Below are 12,300 nucleotides of genomic sequence, written 5' to 3' on the forward strand. Positions count from 1 at the left end.
AAGAAACGATACACCTTCTTGATAGGACAATGCACCTTATTACCCAAACGTGCTGACATTAAGAAGGAAGGAGGCCTGTATAACGAGCATTTCTATTTCTATTCTGTAAAAAGCCATTAATTCTGCACTAATATCTTGATAGCTGGATATGGGGTTGCATTCTGGGCTGAATACCTAGTCCTATCTGAGTGATTGATAGCCCTTTTCAGGCAGAGGGTAATAAAGGTCCACTGCAAACACTCCAGGGCCAAATGTCAAAGTGGGAGTGGCAGAAGTGGGCAAGTGGTCCTGGACAAATCTAAGAATAATAATTAATGGCATATTTGGGGTTTAGGGGTTACAAAAACTTTTGGTGTCACAGAATTACAGCAGGCGACCCATGAAAATAGTCAGTAAATAAAAGTGTTGCATGATTTTTAAATGGATAAATTTGGGGGTGGGGCTTGTTGGGTCAAAAAAAAAGCTTTCAACATCAGGGTGCCACAGCAGAGGACCCACAAGAGCAGCTAAAACTAAAAATATATGTATTTGGAGAGCCAAAAAGAAAACTCCTGAAGATTGGGTGCCAGCTAGGGGCTGGCTACTACTGCACCATAAAGACAATTCCACATTGAAAATACTTTGGTTTGCATGACTCTGCTATGCACTGCTATTTATGCAAAGCAATGGCAGAAAATGATGTATTTCACTGCATTCTATTTTTCTTTGATTTTGTAATAAACGTACAGTGGTACCTCATGTTAAGAACTTAATTTGTTCCGGATGTCCATTCTTAACCTGAAACTGTTCTTAACCTGAGGTACCACTTTAGCTAATGGGGCCTCCTGCTGCCGCCGTGCGATTTCTGTTCTCATCCTGAAGCAAAGTTCTTAACCCGAGGTACTATTTCTGGGTTAGCGGAGTCTGTAACCTGAAGCGTCTGTAACCCGAGGTACCACTGTATCTTTATTGGGTGGTTGGGTGGGCGTGGAATCTGCATGTCCCAGGGGACATTATGCCCCCAAAGCAGTCATTTACTCCAAGCACCATGACTCTTATTCAGCTTACTGCCTTTAAAAAAGGATATGAAATCCTGTCCAAGGATCTCGTGTACTCATTTTGCTCTAAGATTGTTAGATTATTCTCTCTTTCTTTGAAAGGGTATCATGACCTAATTGGCAAAGCCTATCCAAAACCCTGGCTAGGGAAAACAGGATAGCTTCACCACCCTGTGGTGGTGGCAGCAGCTTAGAAATCATATGTAAATTCAAACATTTTGCACTCAAACAGAATAAAGCCATGCATCCAGACACAAAGTTAAGCAATAAAACATTCTAAAATGTAATTAACACTTTGACTGATTGTTCTGAAATACTGCCTAGTCTTCAAGGGTTGTGTGCAAAGGAAGTATGCAAAGTGCCTTGACCATTTGTATCATCTGCCTTTCCAGATGCTGTGGGACTACAACTCCCTTGCTATCAGGAAACTCTCAGCTATTGGCTGGGGTTGAGAAGCAACATCTGAATGGCAAAAAGTTCCCCACCACTGCACTATATAAACATGAGAATGAAGTTGATTCTGGTTCTCAGTTCTTCATTCAACCTGCAACTTCCTCAGTCTCAATATAATGGGTATTCTTTGACAAAATATAAAATTACCAAAAGGTTCCCATGTACATCAAATCACAATTCTGAAAGTGTTCTGACTTTTGCAAAAATACACAAGACGCTTAAGAATCTTTCAGAATTGTTTGCATATTCAGCATTGCTGACTAAACCACAGATACTGGTTTTCAAAAACACACCAGATATTAGATGTTCTTCTTGCAGCAGGCTCAAAATTCACAAGCGACATATCGCAGCCCCCTGTCTCGTAGAGTGTAGAACTGAACTTACCTGTCAAAAAGAGAAAGTCAGGATAGGTTAAATATTGTAGCATATTTCTACACTGTAGTAACAAAAAGTATATGCTATAGGTTACTTGTACACAATACAAATCTACATAAGTATTTTATAGCTACATCCACACACTTCATAAACGGTTAATGGAGGACTTTACTTGATCAGGGACCATGAGACCAAATTGGTCACAACCAAGAATGCAGATTAATGTACATAAGCAAAGAGTTACTTATGGACTTGTGTAATGCACACATCTTTCCTTAGCATGTCCCTGGTCTTTCTCTGAGCTAGGTTTTCATACCTAGCGGACACAGTCCAGAAACAGGAAAATAAATCAGTCACGAAGTCATTGAAAAATTAACTATGGTGTTTTTTCTTTAGACTATTGCATTCTATCACCTCTATCAGGAAGAGGTAAAGATGTTCAGCCTATTTATTTTACAAGGTAAAATTACTACCATAGCTTTCCATATAACTTGGCACAAGAATTATGATAATAATAGAGAATTTTCTCATGCATAATGCTAGAACTTGGGTTCATTCAAAGAAATTGATTGATAATATCTATGGGACAGACAAAAGCAAGTACCGTATTTACTCGAATGTAATGCGCACCATTTTTGGCCAAATTACATCACAAAAATTAGGGTGCACATTAGATTTGATTGCAAGCCTCAAAAACACTTACTGACATAGCAAATCCTATTTTGGTTTCAAGGTTTTGAAAACTGAGGTGCGCACCAGATTTGATGGCACATTAGATTCGCGTAAATATAGGACTTCTTTGGGCAGCACATATTAATATATGGAATTCACAGCCACTTCAAGTTTTGAAAGTTCAAGAAAAATGGACCTTTTGTTGGAATTGAACAGATCCTTGATCAGATATTGCTAGGTCAAAACAAATATAAGACGGGAAGACAAGTGGAATGATTTGAGGCTCCACACATGCCTTCATCTAAACAATATTATTTATGTATTGAAATAGCAGAAGCCAGTTCTGCTCTGCTTTTATGCACAGACAATTTCCTTTCAAAATGCTAACTGCATTCTTAAACAGGGAATGGTGGATTCACAGCACCAAATTTTGCCAGTTTCTTTTCCACACTTCCACAGGCCATAAAAACCAAAAGCAAGCAAACACCCACAGTCCCGTTTTCACCGATGACATCTCACCATCAGAATACATGGTGTGAACAATTTTTTTCTTTATCATGTGAGGTAGCTCTTGTGGAAGTACAAAAAAAAAATCTGGATTCAGTGGAACAACACTCCATTTAAGAATGCGCATTTTCAGTCATTTGACAATGCATGCCCAACAACAAGCTGAGCCAGACTAATTACTATGGGGAATTCAGGCTACTAACACTGAAGCAAAAACCAACAGCAACCTTAATATTAGGTCCTACTGATTGTTGAGAATAAGTGTTAGAGATACTGCATACGGCAGTGATATGTGTACGGCACATGGACAATATTTCCAGCTTGAACTCCCCTCCATGCTGCTCCCAACTTCACCACACACAGAACAGCCAATCTATAAACTTTGTACCGTAATTGTTGAGAGATTTGTATTTTAACATCTGTCTAACCAGGACTTGTTGAATGCTCCAGGCAGGGCTCCATGTACTGAATGCCCTAGATAATTCTTGGTACCTGTTCCCTATTGTCATTCATGACTCACTGACAAAATATAATGAGATAACCCTAAATCTAGAGTTGCAATAAATGTTAATACAAATGTACAAACATAAATTTTAACTGAGAAAGTTTGGCTCCCTTCATCACTATTTTTAAAGCTGTAACTTTTTTAAAAAATGTACACATGCATAGCAATGACAGGCCTTGGGGGCATATCATGCTTTATTCCTCCCAAAGTATTTGAGAAGGGTCAAATGTTTTTAAAAGAATGGGCTGAGTTGGTATAGGAGATGACTAGGGCATGTTTATAGAAAGACACATCACAATTTGGGTTCTTTCCACATACAAAAGCAATGTATGTTTTCACGAGCGAAGACAACTCCTGGATTATTTTGTCACTGACACATATGGTTAGAAATCACAGTATGTGGACACACAGTACAGCAAACACGAACTCTACATTCCCATATAATAGCACATTTCCCCCTGCATACTTGTGTACACCTGTAACATCGTATTAGTAGCAGCCTTATTTTGAAGGTCACAAAGGTCAAATATTTAGAAAGAAGAACTACCACCTGTTAAAGCAGAACACAATCTAGGAATGGAAAGCAAACAATAAAATATAAGAATGAGCTACACTTTAAACAGTGTGCATTTATTTCTAAGACTTGAATTAGTGTGTTTCCCCCATAATTTTCATTCATATATATATAAAAGTATGTGCCAGAACTAGCAGACACCAAGCTATTAAGAAGATGTGATCCCAGTTCAGTCATATAATCTGGCATTTATATATGTGTGTTCCACCACATTTTACATGTGAAAAGTTGTTTCTTAGATGCAGCTGTAACTCTTGGCAACCCTCTTACAAAAACATATTGCAATTTTCCTACACAGTTCAGTAAGCAAACAGTGCCCTGTCCATGCCTGCAGAACCAAAATGGAGAAGGGAACTTGATAATAAACACCATGTGAAAAATATCAAAGGCAAAAGATGAATGAGATTTCCCCCATCCCTAGCAGCTAAGGCACTTCCACACTATCAGCATTTTGTGGGAGAGATTAAAGGACATATCAGGAAATTTAGGTTTTTGGAATTCGAGTGGATTAAAATGTTCTTTCTACCTACTGCAACAAATCCACTTTAAAAAAGAAACTGAATTTCTGCGGTTATGAAGGTGACAGGGAAATGCATTGAGAAATCAATCAAATCAGAATGAATGTTCAACGAAGACTGAATATAATCTAACCTCCATGTGTACAAGCAAATCAGAATGAATGTGCAATAGATAGAGGGAGGCTTAATGAAAATGATACTCTCTGATTGTCCAAGGATAGTTTGTTCTGTTCTATAATTCAAGTTGCCCCAGAAACAGCCCCCCCACTCCAATCTAATTTTAAAATATAAATGGAGGATACCTTGCTGTTCCAGGCTTGACAACCTGGAATAATTTTCTTCTTCCTTTACTCTCGATCAGAATATATCAACAACATAAATTTGAGAGTATTTGGTAGTGTACCAGTCCACAACTTAACAGAAGTTGATCACTATTGTTAAGTGCAATATCACTTCAATTCTAGCCATCATTCACTTTTTCCCAGCAAAGCTGATTTCAGCCACAGAGCATCCATGGGACTCTGGAATGAAGTCAGTGTTAAGCTGTTACACCCCAGTGTACTTGTGTCCCGCAAAGAGATGGTATATTAAATACTGAACTCTTAAAACACAGAATGCACTAATTCATGGTAGGTGAATTACCGTTACTGCGGAAAGTGAAGTTACAAGGAACCAGGCAGAGGGCCTTCTCAGCAGTGGTGCCCTTCCTGTGGGATGCCCTCCCATCAGATGCCAAGGAGACAAAGAACTACACAACTTTTAGAAGACATCTGAAGGCATTCCTGTATCAGGATTTTAAATGTTTGACATTTTATTATTTTTTATATTTTGCTGGAAGCCACCCAGTGTGGCTGGGGAAGCCCAGCCAGAAGGGCAGGATATAAATAAAATTATTGTTATTTTTAGTAGGTATTACAGTAGCTACTTTGAGTTAACAAAGTGGGAATAGAGCTATCTGGATCCTCTGACCAAGCAGTTAGCATTCCTCTGTCTGCTTCCTTGTACTTTGGAGCAGCGCTGAGAACCACTAATATTGAGCTTAACTATGGTTTTCCCAGTAGTGATGTATGGAAGTGAGAGCTGGACCATAAAGAAGGCTGATCGCCGAAGAATTGATGCTTCTGAATTATGGTGCTGGAGGAGACTCTTGAGAGTCCCATGGACTGCAAGAAGATCAAACCTATCCATTCTGAAGGAAATCAGCCCTGAGTGCTCACTGGAAGGACAGATCCTGAAGCTGAGGCTCCAATACTTTGGCTACCTCATGAGAAGAGAAGACTCCCTGGAAAAGACCTGATGTTGGGAAAGATGGAGGGCACAAGAAGAAGGGGACGACAGAGATTGAGATGGTTGGACAGTGTTCTCAAAGCTACAAACATGAGTCTGACCAAACTGCGGGAGACAGTGGAAGACAGAAGTGCCTGGTGTGCTCTGGTCCATGGGGTCACGAAGAGTTGGACACGACTAAATAACTGAACAACAACAAATGTGGTTCAAGGCAACTGACACCTGTTGTATAGGTGCTATACAGTTAAGCTTTTAAGAAGCATAGTGTCCGTGTCATCTGAATCCATCTTCACATATTACTTGAATCTGGAGATGAAATCCTGTTTATAAGTCAAAGTCCACAGGAAGATAAAATCAGTGGAGTAATGCAGGAGAAGAAAGACCGTCAAGTATGGAGTTGCAGGCTCACCCTTGATCCTAAGGCAGGAACTATTATGAATAGGAAGTCCCTCATACTTGTCCAAGACCAAAATGGCAAATGAACAATAATCCTAACTGTGATCCAGAGAAGGCATAGTTCTTCAGACAGAAAAACAAGAGACAACTTCCTCATCTCCCTCTTGCTTTCCTTTCCTCCCTCCTTCCTTTTCATTGGCCAGCCAAGGAAAGCGACCTGTCTTCACCAACGAATGGCCTTCAACATCATCTTCTCAACTGCAATTTCTTCTGTTTTGGCAGAACGCATCACTATGGTGCTGGCCTTCCTCACCACAGCACCAGGGAACCAAGGGAGGTGATGGCTGGACAACAGTCTAGCCAGCTCCACTGTCATTTCTTGTTCCAGTGTCCAACTGGTCATCTGCACTACCTGGCTGGGGAATTCTCCTCCAACATCTGAGATTCCAACATGCTCTCCCAGCCCAGAAAAATCATTCTGCAATGCAACAAAGGGTATGTTGTGTTGTTTTATTGTGCCCTTGGTTACATGGGCTACCTGGCTGCAATCTGCTTCACAGTGGTTTTCCTTGCTAGGAAGCTGCCTGGGTCCTTCAGTGAAGCCAAGCTGATCACCTTCAGCTTGCTGGGCTTCTGCAGTGTTTGGGTATCCTTTGTGCTCACCTACCTGAGCACAGAGAGTATGTACAAGGTAGACGTTCAGGTCTTCACTATCTTGACCAGGGGTCGGCAAGGTTTACTTCGCCTGGGCCAGTTCACTCCAGCGGAGATCCCTCTGTGGGCCAGGTCACACGCACATTCACAATTTCCGGCGTCTGCACAGACGCAATTTCCGGTGCTGCAGAAGCGAGTCCCCACGCTGCACTGGTTTAGCTCAGCCCTCTGGGACTTGCTGAGTGGGCGGCTCGGTTCAGGGGTGGCTCATGGGCCGGTTAAACAACCCCCATGGGCCACTTGTGGCTCATGGGCCTTAGGTTGCCGACCCCTGATCAGGACCTCCAGTGCTTGGCTCCTGGGCTCTTCATTCCCAAGTGCTACATTATTGTGTTGAAGCCAGATCTGTTAACAAAGGAGCACCTGACAACAAAAACATAAGATGGTGGACTCTCCTTCAATGGAGGTTTTTAAGCAGAGGTAGGATGTGCCATGGAGCGACCATCTGTCATGGATGCTTTAGTTTGAGATTCCTGAATTGCAGGGTGTTGGACTAGATGACCCCTGGGATCCCTTCAACTTCTACAATTCTATGACGTATGAACAGGAAAGTAGATTCAGTCCTGCCAACGTCCCAAATATCCTTCACACCATACAACAATTAAAACTACAGTCTATGAGGTATGCCCTGGAACCAGTGGTGGTAGCTGTACAGCATTCTCATTGGGAGCTAGGAACAGCAGTCACATCCGAATGCTTGTGGCCCCAGTCTTAGCACAAGACAGACCCTATACAAAGCATAACTTGATTCTGTAATATTTCAGCAGAAAAGTAGATGGCACCTGATTATCTGGGCAAACCTTCTAAATAGTTTTTCTCACATTTCAGAAAGGGGTGGGGAAGAGAAAGGCTGACATTCCCCACTGGCGGACCCTCTTTTGTTTAAGGATTCTCAAAACAGGATTATGACAGGTTATCACTACAAGATGATTCCAGCCTGAAAACCACTAGGGTTGCCAAGCAATGTGGGAGAATTTCCAAGTCCAGCCAACAAGGACCCCCTCCCTTAAACTCAGTTTTAGAAATATTACACAGGAAATAGCTTAGTTTTATTTTCCCAGAGTCTCAAGGACACCACATTTTAAATGCCCTTGTAAACTTATTGTCTGCTTTCAATTTCCTCCAAAAGGATGGTGTAGGGGATATGGTATCTCATGGAAGAGACTCCTAGCAGGGGAAGTCTGCACTGAACCACACTTTTCAGACTGTGCTCCCTGAACCCTCCTGTTCTTTTCACCTATTGGACTAATTACAATCAGCATGACTTCCTGTATGATTTGCTATCTGCTGAAAAACTCTCCATCTGGAAGTTCTCTGATGCTAATACAAAATGTAAGTGCTTGTTGCTTTTTGGTGGTGGCATTCACATGGGAGAATGAAGAAACCTAGCCCATAGATTCAACACACCTACTCAGACAACACAAGAAATAAATTTTAAAAAGGAGAGCTGAATCCACAGGCAGAATCTCTATCAAAGAAAAGAAAAAATGAGTCAAACTTATTGGACTGAAAAACTGATCTGAAGTGCCTCCACAAAACAAATTAATGCAATTTCTATTCAGAAGTAAATTTAATGGGACTTGCTCCTAGAAAAATGTGGCTAAGACCTGTGGGGTTAGGAGTATAGCATATTGTAAGCTATTTAATATTATCTTAAGATTGTTGCAGTCTATAAGTTGTCATTTTAGTGGAAAGGCTCTTCTTCCTACCCACTGAATCCTCAAGGCAGTCCCTTTCAAATGAAATATTCCTGTTTCACTACTATTCTCAATTAATCACAAAAAGACACCACCAAATTCCAGTGCTTTATTTTGCCACAGAATAAAAAGAGTTAACAGACCAGAAAAATGAGACATCTGGAATTCACCTACGTTAATGAAATACTAAAACTTCTCAAAAAGAAAATAATTTGTTTTTAAAGAAAACGCTATTAATTTTATGTGCATACTGTGAATGGGATAGGGGGTGAAGGCTCATCCTGATTACTTGATGTGAGTCCTTTGACTTCAGATCAGAGATATCAATATAAGCCCAAAGTAAAATATTATTTTCATGATATTTTTAAGATTGAAAGTGTTAACACTTGAATGAAATCCAGGAGTGCTTTTATATTTATGATGGGCTTGTGCAATTCCCTCATCCCTCACATAAATTAAAAAGGGAAATCTGTCAAGCACTAAATGTTTTTCTACTTCTTAAAATATTAATAAGGTTCTGTATAAAAGATCTGACAATTTAGCAGTGATCAAATGCCACATTTTGTGCTCTGGTGCAAATGTAGAACAGTCCAACATGAAACATTTCTTTGCAACATTTGTCACTCTTATGACAAATTGCAAATGTGCATTCTTAACTCATAATCAGTTCATTAAAAATACCGGTCAAATTTTCACCGTTACAATGCTTCAGTTATTTAAACATAAGGGTGACATGAAACTCATGAGTTCTCAATCTTTATTGTTTCCCAAATGCAACATTTTCTGCTACAAAACTGACATTTTGTGGTTATTTCTTGAAAAACAGTTTAATATGCCCATGCTGTTAAGAACAAATACAACTTACAGCTGTAGGTCTGAACGCGACAGATTTTGAAATATATCACCTGCATTCTGGAAATTAACACTGAATATGTAATAATATATTCTTGCTTATGTATGACACATACAGCGTCATGCCCAATTAAAGCCTTCAAAAGCACTGCATAAAGTTTAGGAACAGAATCCTAAGGTACTGTGATGTGACTAAAGTACATAGTACTCAAGACAGCATTCAAGTTCTAATTCAGAAGAGTGATTCAGGTCCTGGCATAAATTTAATCTGCAAAGTGTCCCCCCCCCCCCAAAAAAAAGGGTCCAGAAGCAATTTTGCTGTCACATGCCCTGAAAATTCAGAAATCAACAAAGCCAAGTCACAGTGCATTATAAGCCACAAATCTGCTGCATAAACACTTTGATTGCACCAAGGTTATAGAAGGCCTGCATACCAAGTTCATCCTGCAAACTGCTGCCGCCGACAGCAGATGCATTGTCATGTGATGCTTCTAAGTGGACACTCCCATTTCTCACCAGCAAGGAGGCACTAGCACTGAGCACTGCTGCCTGGGAATGGGGGCGGGACTGGACTTTGACTTGGGTTGTGGACTGCAGTCCTTGCTGAACATCTTGAAGGCTACGAAAGAACACGGATGGTGGGAGACATTACAGGGAAGAACACAGAAACAGCAGCTAGAAACCAAGTTAACACTTTTTTATACTTAAAAAAGGTTAAACAAGTAGTATAACCACAGTGAATGAGTCAGTGTGCACCAAGAGCATGTTACGTGTCCAGGGAGTTAGGCTACTTAGTAAGTAAATACATAAATAAATTTCAGCCATATCACCACTCTCAATAACCCCTCATGTCGTCCCGAGAACTTTCAAAGCCCCACAGGGTCTTATCCTAAACAGTACTTGAGTGTGCAGAACTGTGCCAGAGGTATCAAGTCGTGGTATATTTCTTTTTTAAAGTAACATTTGCTCTTCTTATGCTAACAAACTGCAAAGTTCACTCTTTCATGCAAGTTCAAAGTCAAACTCTTGAAAGATAAAATGATGATGATAATAATAATAAATGGGCCTCGGTTTTGTAATGCAGTTGTTTTGCCAAATTATAAACAGGTTTAAAAAGTAGCCGTTTGTACCCAACTATGCTGTATGCAATATTTCAATATATTTCATTTCAATGTTCATATGTTGACATATCGGAGGTGACTGAAAAGTTTATGCTTTGAGAATTTGAACAAATTGTGTGACTGAGGAATGCTGTGAAACTGATCATCTCTGTATTGCAGAAATTTGAAGCCCATCAAATAGATTTTACTTCTAATTTAAATCCCATTTTTATCATGGACTACTGGCAATAAAAAATGAAAACAGCAATAACCTACCCCGCTGGGTAATTGTGGGGGACATTAAAATTAAAGATTTCAATTTTTTTAAATGTTATGTTAGTACCAGAAATGTATTCTAAGCAAATGCCATGGGAGACTATTGATTAAATACCTCCTTAAAATAGCACTTAAATTTAATTCTCTAAGAGAGAAGGACACAAGTCAGATTAGATTTTTCTGCTGCTAAAGGTGTGGTTTTTGATTACGACTTCACAACAAGAACCCCCAGAAAGCAAAATAATAATAATGTGCTATTCCCCCATAATCTTTGCTAACTCCTACTGTTGCAAAAAACACTATAAAGATTATTCTTTTAATTCACCTACAAGCTGAAGCTAAAGAACTATTACTGTTGTAAGTGAATAGCAGAGAACTTTTCAGTAAGGCCTGAGGAATCACAATAAATATAAAATGCTATCAACAAACACTTGCAGGCACATTACATTCACTTCAATTTTTCAAGGCAGTTGCACAGACAAATGCTGCTATGCCACATTCAGGCCAGTAAGAACAATGTTAGCCTGAATGACCCTGAAAACATTACTGGTTGGTAATTTAGCAGCAGTTATATGTCTATTTTCCCATTTGCATCTACTGATTAGTTTAGATAGGAAATTTGCTGGGCTTAGGAAGCCTCTCAAAGGCTCCTATTAAACGACAGCCTTACCTAGATGTAACTCTCTCTGAAATTATTGGGAATAAGACCTCATTTAAGCATATACAGTACCACTAAGGACAGCTTTCCCTAACCTGATGTTCTTCAGGTGGTTTTGAATTCCCATCAGCCCAGGCAGCTTCTGCCAATGGGGTTGCTCAGTGACTGTGTCTAGTATCCTGGGCAATCAACACCCAGTCTCCAGTAGCCAGGAGGAAGTGATTGCATCCAGGTCACTAGAGGTACATGTAAATGTTGTGAGAAAATAGGTCTAGCCTTGGAAAGTCAGGCAGCCAACCTCAGTAACTGTCCTTCTTAGAAACAGGTCAACTGATGAACTTCAGTAGATTCATCAATACGTTTCAGATTGCGAGTGCTGGTAATATTTTGTTTGTTTAGTTTTGAGTTGGAATATGAAGTAATTCTTCACCAAAAAAGAAAGTGCAAAGTGGCCTCCTTCAGGAGGAAGGGCAGTAAGTAAGTAAGTAAGTAAGTAAGTAAGTAAATGCATTTTTTTAGATTTTCTGGGGGGGAAACAAAAACTAAACAACCACAACTACTTCGCCATTGAAAAAAATGAGATTAATTCTACAACAGACTACAATTAGCTAAAGCAACTCTGACACTTGAAAGAAGCAGAAAGGATTATTACAATATTTTTATTGTCCTAACCTGGTAA

General features: G+C 39.8%; 2 protein-coding genes across 2 annotated transcripts in view; one reads left to right on the forward strand and one right to left on the reverse strand.

Annotated features, from left to right (window-relative positions):
- LOC308463436 (uncharacterized protein) overlaps positions 1–12,300 on the forward strand; it is a gene marked incomplete at its 5' end in the record, with an annotated part of 341,915 nt that overhangs the window by 108,519 nt on the left and 221,096 nt on the right. The gene's annotated exons all lie outside the window — the stretch shown is intronic.
- The window catches only part of PCNX1 (pecanex 1), a 77,936-nt gene that overhangs the window by 28,415 nt on the left and 37,221 nt on the right, over positions 1–12,300 (reverse strand). Inside the window, exons 8-9 of the mRNA XM_080981374.1 lie at positions 10,022–10,206; positions 1,784–1,874 (exon numbers count right to left, since the gene is read on the reverse strand). Coding sequence (XP_080837500.1) covers positions 1,784–1,874; positions 10,022–10,206 — 276 coding nt within the window. The remainder of the gene's footprint in view (positions 1–1,783; positions 1,875–10,021; positions 10,207–12,300) is intronic.

The sequence above is a fragment of the Podarcis pityusensis genome, assembly GCF_964106645.2.
Source record: "Podarcis pityusensis genome assembly, chromosome: 1".
NCBI lineage: Eukaryota > Metazoa > Chordata > Lepidosauria > Squamata > Lacertidae > Podarcis > Podarcis pityusensis.